Consider the following 22,336-nt stretch of genomic DNA (forward strand, 5'->3'; position numbering starts at 1 on the left):
GGACATGAAGGGGCTAACAGCCCAAAACACAAAAACTAAGCAGCACAAATTAGAAGCCCATGACTAGTACCATTACAGAAGTCGAGTTTTAAAAAACTTGAATCCATGGTATTAACCTTCACACCAGTAATTATACTTATTAAATCCGGCTTAGATTCGGTTAAGAAATCGGATTCTAAGTTTTATGAATCGATCTGGATTAGCTCGGATCAACCCGAATCAAGTTGATGACTTGAACACCAGTAATTATCCTATTCATGACTTGGACACTTGAACTAAGTTGGGTTTTATAGTTGTAACTAGCATTCTCAATTGATTTCAAGTGGTAAATAATTTTAATCACTTTAAAAAATTTGTTGATTCAAATACTTAAAACAATAAAAAAATCATAATAAAACTGAAAAAACGATAATTAAAAAAAGAATGATTAATAACACTGTTATAAAATCAAGATTAGCTTGGTGAATTTATCCTGGATTTAAACTTGTCTGGGTTATAAAAAAAAAAAACCTTGAGTGATTTAGTCAAAAAAATTAAGCTGATCTGGTAAAACTTGGCCAATTAACCTATTGATTTTTAATTTTTTCTTTTACAAAATAAGTGTTTTGACCTATTTATTTTTAAAAAGAAAATTTAAGTCACAGGATCCTCCAACCTTGCAAGGTGCAACCCAAGTCTTGCCCCAGGTTGGTCTTATAATTATGATTAGTAGTAAGAATGTACCTTTATCTATATAAATGGGGAATAAGTCTTTTTTTTTTCCACTAAAATTTCATTTAATTGATGTTTGGTGTAATGAGATGAAGTCTTTCTTATAATTTTTTTAATTAGACAATAGTTATCGCTAGGATTTTTTAATTGATGCGTTTACAAAATTTTGTATTTTCTTTTAATTTATAATCCAAATAACTAATAATTAAAAACAAATTCACTTGTTATTTAAGTTTTGGAGAAATACATGCTACACGAGAAACTTCGGTATGAAGAAAAGCATGTCTCCTCATCATCCCAAAAATTGAGGTATGGTGGGAGAAAAAGTATATGTAATCTGTCATTTATATATATATATATATATATAACAGGATATTCTTGTCCTTTTATACTGATAAAAGGATAACCCTATCTACACTCAACTAAAAAGCATGCATGGATTTTCACACATTCTGAGATCCCAATTATTGTTAGACCAAAATACCCTTATTGGTTTCGTGTAATATATATAATTTCATTCAACACTAATATTATGTGATTTGTTTGTTTTTTTTACTTTATAATGATTAGGTGAATATTTAATTTCATGAAAATATTAAGGAAATGGCTGGTCAACTCGTGAGAATGATAAAATTATTTATATATCTTTTCTGAAATACTAATTAATTAAACATGACGTTAAAAGTCTCAGTTTTTTTATTCACATTATCCTCTGCTCAATAATTGAGAAAATAATCAATCAAATTAATTTGTAAGTTGGATGGAAATTAAGAAAAAAAGAAATCGGTCAATAAATAAATAGAACAATCTAGAGAGAAAAAATAAAAAATAAAAACCATCGCAACCGCCTCGCCCATATAACTGTATATAAGCAAAAACACAGCACAAAAACCTAATACCCCAGACGCCTCTTTCTATATATCTCTCAAGAAGCCAAATCCGCTTTCTTTTTCTCTACGAACAAGCGTAGATATCGTAAGCAGCTAGGGTTTGCTCGATTCTTAGTTCTATTTAAATTTTGTTCTTTTTATTTATTTATTTTGATTATTTATCGTCTATCGTCTATCGTCTATTGTTTGTTTTTGTTATTGGATTTAATCTGTTGTTTTTTTCTGTTTTAATCCGCTATCAAGCAATTTATTTTTATGTCAGATCTAATAGAATCGAAGTTAGATTAATAAAAAAAAATATCGATAATTATTTGAGATTTTTGCTAATTACTTTTTTTAAGTTGGTTATTAATGTTATGTTTAGATTAAGCATCTATTTTTCCTCATTATTATTAATAAAAAAAACCGATGATTAATTTGAAAGTTTTCCTAGTTTTTTGTTATTAATGTTGAAAAAAAAACAAGGGCAATTGTTTATAGTGTAGATTAAGTGAATCTTTGGTGATGTTAGATGATGGGTGAGCTGCAACCGTTGTAAGGATTTTTGTTTCTTAAGCTCTAGATGCGCATGAGCTCTATTTGTTGGTTTTGAAATAGTGATGGCTTTGATGTTAGGGAATCGTTTTTTGATAATGTTGAAAGGGAGCAAGATCAATTTGATTGGAACTAGGATAAGGGTTTGGACTACAGTTCGAAGACTTTTATTGCAGTGATGTCTGATGCTAGATTTAGGCTTTTTTGTGTGTGTGTTTGTGTTTGGCCTTTTCTGCTCAGTGTTATTTCAGCACAAGATGATGGTATAGTGGACTCCAACTATTTTGGTATTGAGGCTTGGTAGTTGTTGTAATTTAATTTTTTCTTTTGTTATTGGCGTTGTTAATTGTGTTTGCCCGTGTTTTTCTTGGCTATAATTCTGTTTTTGTTGTATTTCTTTTCAGGAACCTGCAGGTGGTGGTGGTGCTGTCTGCAGATTTTCAGGGTGAAGTGTGTCAAAGTTGAGGTTTCTTTTATGTCCATACAGGCCATTTCGTTTTTGGGAGAGATTGGATTGCTTGGAGAGTATACTCCTTCATTAAGGAAAAAGGGCAGACCCTTGTCTGATAAAGTTGGCTGCATGCATCTCGGACCGTTTAAAGGATACCCTGAGTTTAGTGGTTGCAGTTGGGTGCAACCTTACCTGATTGCTGAAAAACAGTCTTCTCTTTTTGAAGAATCTTCAGAAGACATCATAGTTGCTACCCTCTCTTTGCATTCTAGCATTGGCTTTCAGTGACATCTTCTAAGTTTGTTTTGTGAGTCTGTTTTACAGTGATCAAGATGGCTTTGCAGAATATTGGGGCTTCAAACAGTGATGATGCCTTCTATAGGTATAAGATGCCCAAGATGGTTACCAAAGTCGAGGGCCGAGGAAATGGCATCAAAACAAATATTGTCAACATGGTTGACATTGCAAAGGCTTTGGCAAGGCCAGCTTCTTACACTACAAAGTATTTTGGTTGTGAGCTTGGTGCCCAATCCAAGTATGATGAGAAAACTGGGACTTCACTTGTCAATGGCGCTCATGAAACTGCAAAACTTGCTGGGCTTCTTGAGAACTTCATCAAGAAATATGTTCAATGTTATGGCTGTGGAAATCCTGAAACTGAGATAATCATCACGAAAAGCCAGATGCTTCAACTAAAATGTGCTGCCTGTGGTTTTGTATCTGATGTGGATATGAGGGACAAGCTCACCACTTTCATTCTGAAGAACCCTCCTGAATCAAAGAAGGGAGCAAAGGACAAGAAGGCATTGAGGAGGGCTGAGAAGGAGCGTCTTAAGGAAGGTGAAGCTGCTGATGAGGAGCTGAAGAAACTGAAGAAAGAAGGTAAGAAGAAGGGATCTTCTTTAAGGGATGGCCCTGCAAAAGCTAGCTCTACAAAGAAGAAAGCAAACAGCTCCGATGAGGAACGTATGTCACCAACTCACAGCCAGGTTGATGAGAAGGAAGAGGTTGTTGATGATGATGATGATGTCCAGTGGCAAACTGATACGTCTCTTGAGGCAGCTCGCCAGCGCATACAAGAACAGTTGAGTGCTGCGACGGCTGATATGGTCATGCTTTCAACAGAAGAGACAGAAAAGAAGGCAAGGGCACTCAGCAAAGAAAATGGCAGTCCAAAAGTTGCTTCACCAGCCCGGGAGGAAAAACCAAAAGCTGAGAATGGGAGCCCAAGTACCCACGGAACTCTTGTCAATGAGTTGAAGTTAAGCCTAAGGAAAGGAGTTTCTGCCAGCCAATTAAAGTCCACTCTCAGCGCTCTCACTGGGTCTGCTCAGGAAAAGATGGATGCTCTGTTTGAGGCATTGTTTGAGGGTGTTGCAAAAGGATTTGTGAAGGAGGTTGCAAAGAAGAAGAACTATCTGGCTGCTGCTGTCACTCAGGATGAGGGATCACAGTTGCTTCTGCTTCGAGCAATTGGGGCTTTCTGTGGGAAGTCAGGCTCAAGTGCACTGAAGGAAGTGGCTCTTATCCTGAAAACACTCTACGATGCTGATGTCCTGGAGGAAGAATACATTGTGCAGTGGTATCAAGAAGGGCTAAAGGGAAGCAACAAAGATTCTCAGATTTGGAAGAATGCTAAGCCCGTCATTGAATGGCTCCAGAATGCTGAATCCGAAACCGAGGAAGAATAATGTGCCTTTCTCTTGCTTAATTCCCGAGCCCGAGTGTCTCATGATGTTTGCGGTATGAATAAATGATGTCTCTTTCCTTTAGTGTCTTTGGTTTGAGTTTACCTGAACCCTAGGAGGGTGGGTCATGGAGGGTTACTATTTATGTTGCAGTGATATGGTCTCCTGCAAGTTTGGTACTTCCATGGGTGTGGTGTGCTTGTCTTGCCTTTAATGGTTTTCTTTTGCAATAAAAATGTCTATGAACATGTTCTACCATCTTTGTTTGTTTCACTTCATCAGCAACATCTTTAGGCGTGCCTGTTGTTCGTGTTTTGTGTTGCAGCAAAGTTACATATTTCGTCTAAAGCTGTTTGTTTGTGTTTTCAGTGTGCAATCACTTCTAGATAACCTGACTTTATTGCAATTGTTTCATTATTCAGATTTTATCAACTTCAACAATCTTGTTTTTCATATAATTTATGATAAAATTGAGCTAAAAATGACTTTTTTTATTGAAAGAGGAATATGGTATAAATCATAATTTATAAGTTTACAAATTGTAATTTCTTATTAAATAAAAATTTTGATTGAGTTTTAAAACAATTTCTCTTTTAAATTGAAATTTATTTTCAGCCAAACGTTCTTAGGTTATGTTTGATATAATTTTTGTAAATTAAAAAAAAAAGCACAAAAACACAAATTTCTACTAAAATAGATCTTCACTTGAAAACATTAATTTGAAATTTTATTACTTAATATTTTTTTTTTAAGTAGTTTGTCTCTCAAAAATATTTATTATTTTTTAAATAAACCCCAAAAAATAATTATTGTTTGCAACCTAGAAATCGTATGAGGCTTGATCCTATTCCATTCATCTACAAGTATCCTTTCAATCCCAATTATAGATCCACTATTAACTAATCATGACCACATACATCAAGAACATCTTCATATCCACCAAATTAATGGCGCGGGAGTTTCAGAAGTGATTCAGTGCCCGGACTAGCACCTCTGGAATTAGGTGGTATCCATAAAAAAAATACGAATTTTGACAATTTCAGAAGTGGTTTTTTTAAGTTCAGTTTGAAGGATCCGGGCTTGTTCTACTTATTAAGTTGCTATTCGAGATTTTATTTTTCAAAAAAAAAGGGAGATATTAATAGGGCGGAAATATAAAACAGTTCAAGGCTATTAACACCTCACATTTTCTTTCAGAAACAAGGCTCACAATTCTCACATCAAGGAACATGGTATTTGCTAGCATTAACTCTACTTTTTAGATACCAGACACCCTTTTCAACTCTTGTTTCTGGCTTCCGTTTCTGGTAAGCAGCAGTGAAAATAGCGGTTCAATACCAATGTAGGTGCACATGGTTTTCCTAGCTCTGAATTCTATTCATTTTGATTGGAATGACGAATGCCTGAGGATTTGATGTGAACCAACACAAAAAAAAAAAAAAAAAGAAGCAAAGCAGTTGATTGTCTCTATTGTGATGCTACAAACTTCAACACAGCATCATCGAAATTTAGACGCTACACTTTTGACTTGCTCTTCTGTACATTTGCAATCCTTTTATGTATAAGGTGGCTGCAATGATCACTGAATATGAATAATGCGCGAATGAGTCTGAAGTTGCGGCAACTCATTTTCTTCATCTGATTCAGCAAGGGGAAAATGAGGGTCCTATTGCGTACAAAAAAATAAGACAATTAGTTTATATCTTTAACAATCACTGATGAAAGACAAACTACACAGCTCACTGGAATGCTATGTTTTGCAAGTTCTGGAATCAAATTCATAATTCATATGGCTCTAAGCTTAGCTATATGTGTGTGATGGCTCGAGGCACTTTGCAACTTTCTGGATAGCATCATTTAGATGGGATCAGTGACTAGATGCAAGCAGCATAAACAGATTCAAGAAAACCGGCCGAGACTAATGAAAAAGCACTTCTTGAAACTCATTGCTAAAGTAACTTCTAGAATTCGATGCTTCTGCCACCTAAACCACTGTCCAGTCAGAGTCAACAAAATGCATTAATCTTCACTAACCTGCTGCCGACCCCGATGTTGAATAGCAGTAAATGCTCTGACCATGACATAAACAGGCAGAAGAATCCCAACTGTTCTCAATATCAGTAACTGCATATAAAACACAGGTTGAGTTTTTTTTTTTCCTGCACCATTTGGCAAACCAAGTTGTAATTTTTTATAAGAAGAGCAAGCAACGGAGCCCAGCCTTACCATAAACAATGTCATTGAGTAATCTCCAGCTCCACTAATTAGGATGGCAAGAGTATGACGTAAAACCAACAGAACCATAAACTGCAAATTAAATGAAAATTAACGCGCTCCACTAATTATGATGGCAAGAGTATGACGTAAAACCAACAGAACCATAAACTGCAAATTAAATGAAAATTAATGTCCTCATAGGATCTTGTAGACCAAACAAACATGAGGTCACAAACACATGCAACAATGATAATGAGTAGGAAAGGTGCTTGGTCTGAATACATGGCCATGGGGCAAACTTGTAGCTAGGAAAATAAGATATCATTATTTTTGGTAATGCACAACCAGATATTTTAATATACGAGTCCATGATTGATAAGTTAATGAATCTTTCTCTAACTGGACAAAAATAATGATATCTTATTATTATTTTTGGTAATGCACAACCAGATATTTTAATATACGAGTCCATGATTGATAAGTTAATGAATCTTTCTCTAACTGGACAAGAATTCAGCAACAGGACATAATACTCAGTTATATTGAATGGCATGTGTTGGCTCAGAGAACAAGAGTTTGGCCCTAGAGTTTGAGAAATTATTAGGTATACTAGGTTTACCACATCATCCATGGACTTGGCCAGTAAACACAAGTCATGTTTTACAGTCAGATGATTTTGTCTTTGTAGCTTTTATAGATTTACTTTGTGACTTTGTCTATGGATGAAGTGGTAGATTAAGTCTACCTAATAATTTCCCTGAGCTTAGTCAGATATATGAAAGGACTCTCTATATAAAAGCTAAGAGAAGGGCTCGGTGACATCCACGGCCTGGAGCTCTCACACACATAAAAGAGCAAAATAACTGCTGATAAAACCATTTGCTATAATCGTCACACATATTTAGGGGGGTCAAATTAATAAAAAATGTTTTATTGACAGTAATTGAACCAGAGGATTTGGAAGTAAATTATGAATGTGTTAGATCAAGTTCTACACATGAAGCAACAAATGCATACGTGTATGAGCAAACACGGTCCTAGGGGAGGGGGGAGAAAGAGAGTCATACTATAATAGCAATTATTCGGCAGCACATCACACTCCTAGGAGAGGGTGCTGAATACTCATCAAAGTCAGAGTCCAAAAATTCATGGTCAGTAGTAACCATAGCTATAGATGGAGGATTGTGCAGGTCCCTTCTGGGTATCTCCCAATTTCCTCTGAACAAGAAAATTCCAAACAGATTAGGACCATTATTGTTAAAGACCAAAGCCCCAATAAGAAATGAGGAAACCAAGATTGGAGAACACATATAGCAAAGTACAAATATACCTGAAGTTCATTGGAATAGCACCATAACAAAACAAAGGGGGCGGTGCTGTATAACCAGGCTCAAATTGCTGCAATTTTGCAAATATTGAAAAAAATTATTAGAAAGCTTATGTTTTTCACCTTCAAAGTTATTGGAACACAGCATGAAATGCAGAGGTCATGAAAATAATATATTAGTTCACCTGATGGCAGATCTCACAGATAGTGTTACCCTTCTCATTGCACCACCTCTGAACACATTTTCGATGAGCATACTGCAACAAAAGAAAATAAAGAGAAACTTGTAACCTCGTTTGAAGCATCTGAAACTAGCAACGGAACTTAAAAGAGGGCAGAATAAGGAATTCAGCCAGTATCATTTTCCTCCAACATGTATAAGGAATTCGGCTAGTGGCATTTTCCTCCAACATGTACTTGAAATTAATGTGATAAATGATACAAGTAACAGTATCACCGAAGTTTGCTCCATGCAAGTATACTCCATTCTCAGGGGCTTGCACCCTCTAATGGCATGGCATCTTACTAATATATAGCTTTCTCATGCTAAATTTGTGTTGTGAGACATCTTAAATTGCAACAATACAATGCACTTTACTTGAGCTTTAGCTATTCAACAATCAATTGAGATTGCTCATCTAAATTCAACGACATGTAGCTTACCCACGCTAGATTTTTGTTGCAGGATATCTTAGTTTACAATGTGCTTCAGCTTTAGTTATTGAACAATCAATTGAATATAAGACTTAAATTGAAAGAATTAGAAGCATTATGATAAATCAAGTACTTGAATTTTTGGCAACAAGTAGAGATCAAAATCCCCAAGGTAAATGTAGGAATTAAAATTTACAAAGAATCACAAGGTGCATGAATTTGAGGGAGATAATTTCTGCTTTATTTGTTAACCAAAAATGTCCAAATTATTTGCCTAGTAAACATTAAAATTTCAAGGGAGGTAAGGTATTTCCTTGATTTATCAGAATTGTATACAAAAGGTCTATGAGAAATAAGACAATCATATTGTTTGTTAACAGCATATACCGAGATTTTCAAATAAATGGTTCCACAAAGTTAGCTAAAACTGACCTTCAAACTGCCACGGCAAGAACACGGCATCTCCATGTTCATGTCATCCTCCTCCTCATGGCAAATCCTACACTCTACTGATTTTCCTGCTAATGAAGTCAATTCTAAATCCATCCAATGTGGTGAAAATTCTTTTGTATTTTCTTTACTTGCTGAAGGCATGGTTTGCCGCAATCGGTTTTGACTCTCAATAGCAGCTTCAAGGGTGGATTCAGTTAGCAACCGATCCACCAGGAACACAAAATGATCCCCCATCCTTCAAATTGCAAAAAACGAAAGGACTTAAAAAAGTTCAAAAAAAAAAGAAAAAAGAAAATACATTAAATCAAGCCACCCCTGTGTGGAATTCCCTTTCCCTCACCAAAAGTGTAGAACTTAAACACTAACAAAGCCCAGGCAGTTCAAATTTGCAACATGCTTGACAATACATTTAACTAAACAAAGTGACCAAAGGTAAAACCTAAAACATTTTTGCTAGCTCCTCAACTTTTAAAACATACAGAAACCTGCATTCACGATACTATTACTCTGCATTTCCCTTGTTTTATGAGCATGAAACCAAAGAAGAAAAAAGAAAAGATGTGATATATTTTAAAGAGGTAAACGGATTGAAAAGAGGCACCTTTATTTACAAATTGGAAAGACATGATAGATTTGCCTCCAATGAAGAAATCCCAGCAACCAAAACCACAAAAAGATCAACAAAAACAGAAGGATACAAAAATACAATAATGCAGATTAAAACTGAAAACAACATAGAACCAGGTTAAAGAAGAGAGAACCCAGAAACCAAAACTGACTAAAATGATTAAGAATAGCAGGCATGACTCAAATGATAAGAGAGAGAGAGAGAGAGAAAAGCTTCTTTGAGAGGTTAAAAAAGCTATCACCTTCGACAATGAATACAACTTTTGAAAGGCACAAAAAATGATTGACAGCATGTGAAGCTTACAAATGTAACATTAAAGAAAGAGAAAGAAGCTTACAGAAATGGAAATGGGATTTTCTTCAATCACCCTCTAATGGTTATGGCATGACATCTTACATTCTTTTTCTATCCCTTTCCTTTTGTTTGTGTTTCTGGCAATGAAGCAAGAGATTAGGTGCTATAGAAGTTACTATTAATAACTAGATATGTGCTGCGTTTTCTTGCTGGATATATATATATATACAAAAATAAAAAAAATTCAAATATAAACTTATTGAACTAATAATTCAAGTAGAAGTTTAAATAATAAATAAACTAACAAAAAAAATATATAAGAAAACATTATATTAATCTATCTAGAATTTAATTATCAAACAATCGTTAATCTAATAAAAGAAAACTCATAAAAATAATAATAAAAAAACATCAACTTAAAAAAAAATCTAAGAAAAACTAAGCTAACCTTCTAAACTTGATCTGATCTTAAAAGCTTACAATTCGTTGAATCATGGACTTGAGTTCAATCATGAAGCTTAATTATTAGCAAATCAATTTTAAAGGATAAAATAATTGAAAAAATATTAATAAAACAAACTTGCAAAAGAAGAAAAAAAAATGAAGATAAAATTTGAGAGAAAAATAACTAAGGAGGATGAAATTTGAAAAAAAAATTAAAATAATATCAAATAAAATAAATAGCAATTAAAAGAATAAATATTAAATTTAAAAGATTAAAAAACCATAGGGGATAAATTGAGAAACATTTATAATTTAATAGATTATTGATAAATTAAAACATAATAGGGGTGAAATTGAAAAACATTATAGAGAGCTAACCCAATAAAATCAAATCTAAAAAATAAAAAAAACAAAACAAAAGGATATTAAAAATAAAAAAATAGAGAAAAACAAAACCAAGCAAATTTAGGTTAACCTCTTAAACTTGGTCTAATCTCTAAAACTTGCAACTTGTGAAATTTTGGACATGAGTTTAATCAAGAAGCTTAATTTCCAACAAATTTAATTTTGAATGATAAAATTATATAAAAATTATTAATTATAAAAACTTGCAAAAGAAAAAAATAGCAAAAAAAAATGACGATAAAATTTGACAGAAAAACACCTGAGGGGGTGAAATTTAAAAAAATATTAAAAATGATCCAAAACAAAATAAATTGCAATTAAAAGAATGAGAACCTAATTTGAAAGATTAAAAATTCTTAAGGGTAAAATTAAAAAATATTTGTAATTTGATGGATTATTTATATATTAAAAAATGATAAGGGGTGAAATAGAAATAAATTGTTGAGAGCTAAACAAATAGAATCAAAACACAAAACATAACAAAACAAACCCCCCTCCAAGAAAAAAAATATGAAAACATCAGTTTAAAAAAGGAAAAAAAATCCAAGCAAACACAACAAAACTTTTAAACCTTTTCTAATCTCTAAAAGTCACAACCTGTAAAATCTTTGACCCAGATTTAATTAAAATGCCTAGTTATCAACCAATTTAATTAAAAAAAAACAAAGGAGAATGCAATTTTAAAAATGATGCAAAATAAAACACACAACAATTAAAAAAATGGATACCAAATTTTATAGATAAAAAAAATCATAGACAGTTAAATTAAAAAACTTGTGTAAAAATCAAATAAACTCAGACAAATATCCTAAATCAAGTTAAATTTTAAAAACTCACAACCTATAAAACCATCAATCCAGGTTCAATTAGAAAGTTTACTATGAGCCAATTTAAAAACATTAATTTTAAAAACTTTTCAAAGCAAACAAATTTAGAATCAAAATAATAGGGATTAAATTTGATAAAAAAAAAAATGGAGGGTTGAATCATAAAATAAAATATAATAATTTATGATTTAAAATAAAAACTTGTCAAGGCTAAAAAATTGACGATCAAAAGAAATGGACTAAATATAAAGAAAAAAGGGGTGAAATTGTAAAATAAAATCAATTGAAAAAATGATTCCAAGCAAAAAAATATAAATCAAATGAATCAGGGTTCAAATTAAATAAATTATTCCGGATAAAAAATCATAATAAAAAGGTAAGGGATCAAATTTGAAAAACAAACAAATTAAATGATTGTTCTTGTATTTTTAAAGGGCCGATGTGAAAATCTAGGTGGGAGGAGAGAAGAAGAGGGGGAAGAAAAATAGTCGTCAACGTCAAACTTTCATAAATCTTGGCACACATGCTACCTTATCTGGTTTGGAGCACCAAGACCCTTCAAATATTGCCCTAAAAAATAGTGTTTTATAGTTAGACGACCCCCCAAACAACATGAAGGTTGTCCACACCCCATGCGCCATTAGGTTTTTTTATATATTTAATAAACATAATCTACAACAATGCCTTTGAGCATCCATGAAAATTATAATAATAACAATGTAAAATGACAAAAATAGCCCTTGTGTGAGAGTTCAATTGGTTTTGTTTTTAATGGCAATAAAGTAATTACATTATTCTAAAAATTAAAAATAGAAAAATTTCATTGAGTGGTAGATATTAGATTATTTTATTCCAATGTTACATTAGTAATCTTACTACACAAAATAAAATAAAATAAAATTACCAATCTAACCTCATACAATTAAAAAAAAACAATTGTGTTATAGTGAAAAGATAATCTTACTTTCAAAGCTTAGCACATTGTCAAGGGGAGTTAATTGGTTTGTTAATATTATCAAAACCTATATTATATACTCTCTCTACATAAGAATAAACCACGGTTATAAACCTGGCCTGGCCTAGTATGAATTGGCTTGAGTCTGATTTTACAAAAATTAACAAAGAGTTGATTTGATATAACTCGGTTAAAAACTTGAGTTAATCCGTGATCTGGTTGATCTAATCAAAATCTAATGATTTTTTTTATATAAAAAAAACAAGGTCATTTTATTTTTTTTTAATTTTTAAAATTAAATTGAGTTAACCTATTTATCCATAACCCAAACTTTAAGCTAGGTAGAGCCTATAAAAGGTTTAAGAACTACCTTATGCAAGATTGTCAATTTTGTTTCATTCTGGTCGAAATAGCCAGTATATCTAATACCATTTCAAGAAACAAAACAAAATAAAACAAATTTTATCTAGCCTAAAATCTCAAACATTTTTTATTTCTCGCTCAAATTCTAGTAGAGATATTCTAGGTTTACCTCTTCCATTTCGTTCAGATTCTAATATGCCCACTTTTTTATTTCCTAGCCTCTACCATAGCCTATTGGGGGATTAGGAAGAGCAACATGTTTTAGAATAATAGATGAAAATTTTAAGAAGAAATGTAAAATAACCATTAGTGGTGAAAAAATATACAATAAATAAAAGGAAAAATATTACAAAAGAGTTCTAAATTTGATTTTCAAATATTGAGTTGGAGGGCCATCAATGTAATCGATGTCAATTACATTGCTCATTGTGGTTTGTTATGTACACTTTTTCCTTTATTTTCTTGGTAAAAAGACAAACTTCTAGTTGAGATTATAAATAGGCCATTATAAAACTACATTTCCTCTATTTTAAACAATTAACATTGTAATCAGCAAAAGAATGCTAGGTGTAAATAAAAAAACTAGGGTAGAGGTGTTTACAATTTTATCATCTATACAAATTTTCAATGTAGACCACTGTAACATGACTTTCATATTCAACCACATATCAGAGTTTGTGAATTCATATTAGCTGTTTAGTTTTTAAAGATATAAGCTTTAGCTAATTATTTCATTCGTGATGCAGATGTGACTTTAGAATCAATTATATTTATCCAATAAAAAATAGCTCGTACATAAACGCTACTCAATTGGTTTGTTGTCCAATTACCTTCAACATTGACATTGTGTTTATATGTGTGCGTGCGCGTGTCTATATATATTCTAAAATAGAACATCGAAAATAGTTGGATATTAAAATTTATTGTTCTAATAAAAAAAATAGAATGACAACCTAAAAAATAAGATTTATGGGAACTTAGCATATAAAAAATGTAAAATAGCTCATGTGAAAAAATATTTAGTGATCTAGCACACTTGATCAAGTCGTGGATAACATCTATGACATGAGAGTTGCATTCATTATCTACGACTCAAGAGTTGCAAATGCCAATTGCAATACATAAGTCACAAATGTTATCTGTGATTTGACTAAGAGACACTTCCTAGGATAATTTCTTTGTCCAATAACTCCCTATCTTAAAAAATCATAATTAACACAAGTTAAATAATCAATTTTTTAGCATCAAAATATAATTCACATAAGCAACATATAACATCTTTAATCATAAGTAACAAAATTAAACTGATGATTAACATAATATAATATTTTATTAAAATTAAACTAACTATGCATCTATTCATAATTTTCATAACAGATAATAACATGTAGTTATATTTAATTATTGCCCCAGCTTATGAATGAGCCTGAAGCACTCGTGGACGAGTTTAGAGCATCACCCCAAATCGTCCACCTCAAGGATGGGTCTATAACATCCATATAGGTATGAGGAGGGCCAATATCACCCTAGCTTGTGGATGGATATGAGATGTTATGGATGAGTCTGAGATGCTCGTGAATGGACTAACATCCCCAACACTCTCATAATAAGCAATCTCATCTTCCACTAATGCCACTTCAAAACGCCTAGCCCCCAACCTTTTGAAGTCCATCATGATATAAAATGAGCTTAGTGTTGGCCATGACACATCTCATTTCATCGACACCTTCACAAATAGTTGTTGTTACTTTTTGAGCCTCTCATACCAAGTAATGAATCTATACACACATACATTAAAAATTAATTAGTAGTCATCATGTATAACAATAATAAAAATATTGAATAAATGTTGTATGTAAAACAATATTGCATACCAATCGATTTTGTTTCGAATATTAGGAAACATAATGCATTGGATTATTTGGATGTCTTTGGAAATGTGATCAAGTAGTGTAATAAAATGACTCATAATGGACAGATACGATTTCATATAGGTATCTACATCAATCATTGGATGTCTCTCCTAAAAAACACGATCTCTCCTAAAATCCTAAAGATAGTACAAACTGTCGCATTACCCGATATGGGCAATGCATCTCAACAATGTCAAAGTAGTGCAACGAGACCTGTACTCATCAAAGGTCATATCCCTCACGATATATAGGTGATGCTGAATGTGGGTGGTGTGGTGATTGTTTTGGCTAGAAATCAATTGACCCACGGTGGAGAGAGAGGGGGAGAGAGAGAGAGAGAGAGAGAGAGAAGTGATCTTATGGTGTTTGGGGTGTGTTTCGTGATAAGGGGAGAAGGGGGGGGGGAGAGAGAGAGGTGAGGGGAAGGGCGAGTGGTTATAGGGAGAGAGGGGGGATGCAAGGAGAAAGAGGAAGAAAAGGGCTTTAAATATTAATTTTGAACAAACTTACAGGTGCCATATGCAAATCGCATGTCATATATGAAAACTACAAAATAAGTGTCATAAATGGTATCTACGACTCGTGTCTTAGTGTTGTAGATAGCAACTATGACTAATGAAATTGTGTTATATCTCTAAATATTTTTTCCATTATGTTACTTTATCTTTTTTTCTTGTTATGCTAAAAACATAAAAAAGAACTTGAAAAAAAATTGACAACCTGATTACATGTACCACTAACTTTCTCTATGTATAATGAAAAATAACTTTCTCTATTTTTTTTAAGACAATCATTATTTTTAGGATTACTTTGTCAATTCTTGCCCTTTTGGATTTATTGCCTCTAGGTTTTTAAAAGAATTCACAATCCTGGTTGATCAAGAGATTGTCATTTTCTCCTTACATATTGAGTTATAAGAATAATCTAGCTAGAGATATTTATATTAGTAGGCCGATAGATATTCATATTGAGTTTTAAGAATAATATATATAAAATGCATGTGAATAACCTATAATTGGATAATTACACTAGTATTATACTAACTTTACAACTTTTCTCGATCAAATCAAGTACATAATTTTTTTGTTCATTTGAATACACCAACTTCTTAAAAACTTCCAATCAAGTATTGTCACTGATTTTCTATCAGTTATTTTGTTATCTAATGACATGTCCCTTTTTCTTAATCCGTTGTTGGTACAACAACTTTCATTTTATCTTAATCCAATATATGGATTTTAATCTTTTTGATTTTGATGCATCAACCTTTTTTATTATGTCAATCAAATATTTTTGTGAGTTTATTTTTTTTAATGTGATTTTCTTTTGTAAAAATACCCTCCAATTACATAATATTATGTTCAATAAACAGAAATATCTTAAACTAAAATAAATTATTTTAAGAAGGAACCCTTTCAATCAATGGAAAACTATCTACATCCTACGCAAGGTTAATGATCAATTATAAATAATTATTAATGATTTTTATGATATTTATTATTCTAATAAAAGAAAAGGATATAATGTGATTGCAAAATAAATAAATAAAACTAACAAATTTTTTTTATTGAAGTACTTGATTGACACAATTACAAATTTTGTCATACTAAAATGAAAAATAAAATAAAATAAATTCATATATTTGATTTAAAAAATTGAAAATTAGTGTACCAACATGACAAATTTTCTTAGTATACCTTAACATGTATGTAGAAAAACAAGTTTTTCTAGACCTTAGGATAGTTTTTTTTTAAAAAATAACACAGTTCATAAAATATGTAGGGAAGTAAAAGTCATATTAAATTGTTAAATGGCTTGCAAAAAATTACAATGAGAAGAAAGCAAAGAGTAAAAAAAAAGAATAAATGGATGAATAAGATCTTAGAGGCATATCGAAGTTTTAATGATGACAACACCAATATCATTAGAAAGATTTTGACTAGATGAATTTAACAATATTAAAAAATGTCACTAATAGAGACTAGAGTGGGCCACACTAGTGTGCCAAAGTTGACATGGTTCACTTGCTTTTGGATGGCTCATGTGACCCATTGCGATCACCGTTAGTGACATTCCCTGGTGTTGTTAGATTCGTCTCATCGAGATTTTTTTTATAGTACCTGTGGTGTCGTCATGTGAGTTTCGGTGTGCCTCTGAAGGTTTTTTTCTTTATTCATTTCTATCTCATCTCTCCTCCTTGTAGTTTGTGAAGAGAGAGAAAAATAAAAGAAAAAAACAAAGATATCCTAGATGCACACCAAAATTCTGATGACGACACCACTAGTATGATCATAAAGATTTTGATGAGACAAATTCAATAACACTAGAAAAGATCACAAACATTGATCGGAGTGGGCCACACGAGCCACTAAAAGGCAAGTGAGCCCCACCACCTTTGGGTCGCTGTTGTGACCACTCCATTCTCTATTAAGATAGTTTTTGGTGTCGTTGGACTTGTCTCATCGAGATCTTTATTATAATACCAGTTGTGTCGTCATTGGAGTTTTGATGTTTTTCTAGGATCTGTTTTTTTGTTTTCTCTCTCCTTTCTTTTCGCAAATTACAAGGAGGAGAGAACAGAGAAAAAACAAAAAAGAAAAGATCAAAGAGACACACTTAAACTCTAATGACGACACCACTGGTATTATTAGAAAAGATCTTGACGTGACAAATCCAACGATACAAAAAAAGGTCCCCAACAATGTTTAAAGTGGGTCACACGAGCCACCCGAAGGAAAGTGAGCCCCGCCACCTTTGGACCGCTCGTGTGATCCACTCTGGTATTCATTGGTGATTTTTCTTAATATCATTGGATTTGTCATGTCAAGATCTTTATGAATATATTAATTATGTCGTCATTAGAGCTTTAGTATACCTCTAAGGTCTTCTCTCTCTCTCTCTCTCTCTCTCTCTCTCTCTATTGTAAATTTTTATAGGCCATAGATACAAGTGACTCGCGACTCTTTTAATTGTGTTATTTTTAAAATATTTTTTAGATTGTTATTTGTTTATTTTTTTTAATTGTGTTGAGGTAAAAAAAACTCAGTAAAAAACAGAGCAATTAAAAGTAGGTGGACAAAAGTACTTATATAAACGTACTAAAAAATTTATTAAAGTTGATATACTAGATTGAAAATAAGTATAAAATTGGTATACTAATAATATAATTATCCCACACACTTTATTCCTTTGCAGTACATTTGCCATTAATTCCCGCAACATGCATCAACTATATAATAGAATTGAAGTTTTCATTGAAAAAAGACAAAAAGAAAACACTATTATTGTTTCTTCATGCATGATAGCTATGACTTCAATTAAACGCTATTTGAATTTTAGTATAAATTAAAGCATTAATTTTAATTTCCCATGATTACAACTCTGGAACCCTGCAACTAGCTCATGCATGAACCTGCTATATCTCCATTTCCCTTTTTGTGTTCCCATGCTCCCCAATTATCTGAACTCTGAAGTGATCCAAACAGTTTATCTTTAAAAATGATGGCACACCGTAATGCATTATTAGTCTTCTGAATTATATATCGGTCCCACTCTCAATCTTCTTTTTTTTTTCCTTTCATAATAATAATAATGTAGATCTCCAATTCGGTGAAAGTAAATAATGCTAGAGAAAAAGAAAAAACAAATTTATTTATCATCGAATGTTGAGGTAGACTCTTGAAATTTTGACTTAAGTGAGTGAGGAAGATACTATTCAATCATTTGAAATACTGAACCAAGTAAATTCTCTCTCTATTAGCTCTCTTCATTCCTAAATTTCGTGTCTTTTTTAGAAGAGTAATGTTATGTAAACAAATAAAATTTTACACAAATATAAGAGATAATTTTTTTTTATAAAAGATTAAATATATAAAATTTATGGGTTTTATATTTTACCACTTAAAGATTAACTTATCAATTTGTATACATATTTAGTATAAAAAATTATTTATAAATCAATTTTCTTTTAAGAATTTAATTATTAGATTTAGATCTTATTTGTTTGCTATAAAGTAGGTTTTTTTTAGAAATTGAATTCCTAAAAAGTGATTTTTTTTATGTTTGACAATGTTATGAAAAATAAGTTGAAAAATAGTTTTCAGTTTTTGTCTCTAGCATGAAAAATAAGCTAGAAAATAATTTATAAATATTTTTTTTACAAGTTTATCTAACATATATATAACATTAAATGTAACTTTTTAACCACTTACAATAAAAGAAAGATATAAAAAATGTAATTGAGGAAAAAAAAAGAATTTATTATATTATATATTTATATATAGCTTATTTTATAATACACACACATATAATATAATATAAATATTCTAAATATAATATAGAAGTATAACCTTATTAAATATTTTTAAAACCTCAAAATAATTTTTTAAAATTAACAAAAAAACCAAATTAATTAATGATATTAATTAAGAGTTTATTTTGTATGAGGTTGTGGAAAGAGAGAGATTCGTGGAAGGTGTATTTGTATGATGTTTTATTTATGTGTTAAAAGAAAAGAAAAATATTTTTGTATGAGGAAAACACTTCTAGTATAATATGTTTAATCTTTTTTTTTTATTTTTGGAAACTACTTTTCTAAAAACTAGATTTTTAGTGTCCACCGAACATATTGAAAAGCTTGGAAACTTCTTTCCAAGAAATAGTTGTTTTAAAACAATCAAGGTCTTGAGTGGAAATTTTGTCCCACGCACGCCGGACGTTTTCTTAGGATCATATTGGTTAATAAAATCAATTTCTATTTGATTAAATCATCTTGGAGATAAACTGATTTTTTAATATGTATATTACTAACTTAGAATAAATTTTCTATTGCATGTATATTACTAACTTAGAATATGTACATGAGTTTTTGAAAATTAATTTCTTTTAATTTTCTATTACGTGTCCTCTCGAACTTCGTAGGCTAATAGAAAACATGGAAATGCAATACAAATTTGTCGAATTACTACTATAAATCTATGCCAAAATGTAAAGTACCCTCTTGAATTTTAGCAAAAAAACAAATATCCCTTAAATTATTTTTATTTTCCACCCTAAACAATTTGATTTTTTTTAATGTGGCTCGTCCAATAGTGATTTTGAATGAAATTAACGAAAAACCCCTAAAAAACCTCAATCTGAAAGGCATTAGGAGAATTTTCAAGGGATTCTTTGTCAATTTTCCGACAAAAATTAACAATAAGACAACATTTAAGAAATCACATAATTTAGGGCTGAAAATCAAGGAATTCTTTTGTTCGAAAGAGCATTTATTTTTTCATAAAGGTTCAGGATACCTTACAATATTTTGGCCATAAGTTTATGATAGTGAGGTGTTGTTGTTTTCATGGACATTGTCACTTAGTATTCACTCACCAGAGTAGTGTCGGTAGCCATTGGCCAATAGAGTCACATGAAAGTAGAGCAGAAACTTAACCAGGCACATGGATCACATCCCAGTAATGGAAACAAACTAGGAAGGGTTCGTGAAAGGGATTGATAGAATCTTGTGTGAACTCCACAAGAAAATTGGCCACATGATTGCTTGAAATTTTGATAGGCATGTAGCAAGCAGTTTCACTCTGGCAAGCACGGATTTGCTTGCTTTTTGTCTCTTATAATTGGAATATTAAGCGAGTAGAATCTCCCTTTCATGTCTTGTCGATATTAAGATTTACCCCCCAATCTCACTCTCATGTCACTGACATCCATGCTTCAAGCGTAGGCAAAGGTAAGTGTCAAGTGGAGCAATTCATGGCAGTCTCCTAGCTACAACTAAAATATTTGAAGTGATCTTTCAACTGATAGATCCTGATTTGGTTCATCTTTATTAACTTTTTTTTTTCTAGTTTAATGTGGGTGTTCGGGCCAGCTTTCGCGCACCTCGACTAATCCCATGGGCCCTGAAGTTACAACCATGTAAGTCTCCAGTGGCCATCATATAAGCAACCACATGGCTCGAACCTGAAACCACAAAGAGAGCAAACCTCTTAATTCCAAGTTCTTATTATTGGGCTACCATCTAGTTGGTTTTTATTAACCTTTTCTTTCATTGAAGGAAATTGGGAAGAATTTAAGAAATCAAGATCACTACATATATATCTTGTAAGGGTAAAGCAAATAGTGTTATGGTTCGCGAATATAGAGCTATAGACCAATTTATGAAAATGATTTTGTCTCGAACAGGTTCTAGTAGTGTTTGAATTAGGAATAGTTCTATTGCCAAACCCTTGTCTCGGATTTTGTCCTGATCATGGATGCATTCTCAGATGCACGACTGTTGCCTAGGTGGTGGCCAAATACGTTTTAGACCATATATATATATATATAGTTCATCAACAATATTATGGATTGTGAGATCCTGATCACAGTGAATCTCATTCATTATGCTGCTGGTGTGCTGTAGGACAAATGGTATCATTTTTTTATATATATAATCATAAAAATATATTGGAAAGATCACAGGAAAAAAAAAAACTGATCTGCTATAATAAAACAGAAAAAAAAAACAAAACAAAAAATAATTATTTAAAATTTTTTATTACACTATAATTTAATTTCATAACAAAATTTCCATAGCAAATGAGGCTGGTGCAAATGATATTAGGCGTGTTTGAAAGTATAGTAATGATTATTTTGTAAAATGTTTTTCACTCGACAATATATCAAAATAATATTTTTTTATTTTTTAAACATTATTTTTTACATCAGGAAATCAAAAGAATCTAAAAATATAAAAAAAAATATTAATATTAAAAAATAAAAAATAAAAAATATTTAAATTTATTTAAAAATATTTTTAAAACATAAAAATCAAACAACATGCCATCATTTTTGTGCCATGCCATCAACCGACCGAGCAAATGAGGCTGCTGTAATGCCCTTGCATCCCCTCTGTGGTTGTTATTGCATCCTTCTATTTTTCTCGTATTTTTCTTTAAAATAAGGATTCCTCTAATAAAAACTTTTATAGTACTTAAATTGCTATTATTAATATTTACAATATTAGAAGTGCAATGGACAATGAAAGAAAGGGAAGCAGGAAAGAGAAAATTACATTGAATCTTATTAAAAAACAATATGAATTCCTCTCTCTCGTATTTTCTCATTTATTATATCTATTTCTCTTATGTAAGCATTGATAGTTATAACTCGATAACCATAAAATTGACTGTACTTTCTTTAAAACTTATTTAATGCTTTTAATTAATCACAAAGTTTCCTTTTTTGTCTTTTTATTTAAAATTTATAGTAAACATCTCAAAATATTAATTATCATATAAAATGTCACTTATTTCATGTTTTTAATCAATAACAATGATTATTATTTAATATCTGATTTTTTATGCCTATTTAACACAAATCAACAATTAATAAATTTTAATAAATGTAATTAGATAATGTTTAACATGTACATAGAGACTCTCATTAACTTTTCTCTTAAAGTAATAAAATAAAAGGAGAGATTATTCACATGGATTATTAGTCCTACAGCTCAGTGTCAAGTCCAGGCCTACTCAGTTCTAAGAAGTAGAAAACCTTATATGTGCTCCAAGATGGTCCTTGAAGCAATTTGAACACTCAT

At 31.4% G+C, this 22,336-nt stretch overlaps 2 protein-coding genes across 3 annotated transcripts; one reads left to right on the forward strand and one right to left on the reverse strand.

The window, feature by feature from the left end:
• The first annotated feature begins 1,618 nt into the window (after positions 1–1,618).
• On the forward strand, positions 1,619–4,532 carry LOC133698737 (eukaryotic translation initiation factor 5-like). Its single transcript, XM_062121771.1, has 2 exons — positions 1,619–1,686; positions 2,540–4,532. The coding sequence occupies exon 2, from the start codon at positions 2,919–2,921 to the stop codon at positions 4,275–4,277; it is 1,359 nt and encodes a 452-aa protein (XP_061977755.1). The 5' UTR covers positions 1,619–1,686; positions 2,540–2,918; the 3' UTR covers positions 4,278–4,532.
• Positions 4,533–5,707: 1,175 nt separating this feature from the next.
• Positions 5,708–10,043, reverse strand: LOC133698590 (uncharacterized). Of its 2 annotated transcripts, none has more exons than XM_062121566.1 (8): positions 9,891–10,043; positions 8,905–9,160; positions 8,004–8,075; positions 7,822–7,889; positions 7,559–7,709; positions 6,501–6,581; positions 6,309–6,398; positions 5,708–5,940 (listed from the first exon to the last, which is right to left on the reverse strand). In XM_062121566.1, the coding sequence occupies exons 2-8, from the start codon at positions 9,157–9,159 to the stop codon at positions 5,854–5,856; spliced, it is 804 nt and encodes a 267-aa protein (XP_061977550.1). In that variant the 5' UTR covers position 9,160; positions 9,891–10,043; the 3' UTR covers positions 5,708–5,853. The 2 variants fall into 2 exon arrangements, with proteins under 2 accessions (XP_061977550.1, XP_061977551.1); XM_062121567.1 differs by lacking the exon at positions 9,891–10,043 and adding an exon at positions 9,527–9,864.
• Positions 10,044–22,336: the final 12,293 nt, after the last annotated feature.

Source organism: Populus nigra, chromosome 7 (genome assembly GCF_951802175.1).
Source record: "Populus nigra chromosome 7, ddPopNigr1.1, whole genome shotgun sequence".
Taxonomy (NCBI): Eukaryota; Viridiplantae; Streptophyta; class Magnoliopsida; order Malpighiales; family Salicaceae; genus Populus; species Populus nigra.

Coding starts and splice junctions, on each gene's coding strand:
- LOC133698737 (XM_062121771.1), top strand. CDS start 2,919: ATGGCTTTGCAGAATATTGGGGCTTCAAACAGTGATGATGCCTTCTAT.
- LOC133698590 (XM_062121566.1), bottom strand. CDS start 9,159: ATGGGGGATCATTTTGTGTTCCTGGTGGATCGGTTGCTAACTGAATCC. Junction 7,710..7,821: donor GCTATTCCAATGAACTTCAG/GTATATTTGTAC, acceptor TTTCTTGTTCAG/AGGAAATTGGGAGATACCCA. Junction 5,941..6,308: donor AACATCGGGGTCGGCAGCAG/GTTAGTGAAGAT, acceptor TGTACGCAATAG/GACCCTCATTTTCCCCTTGC.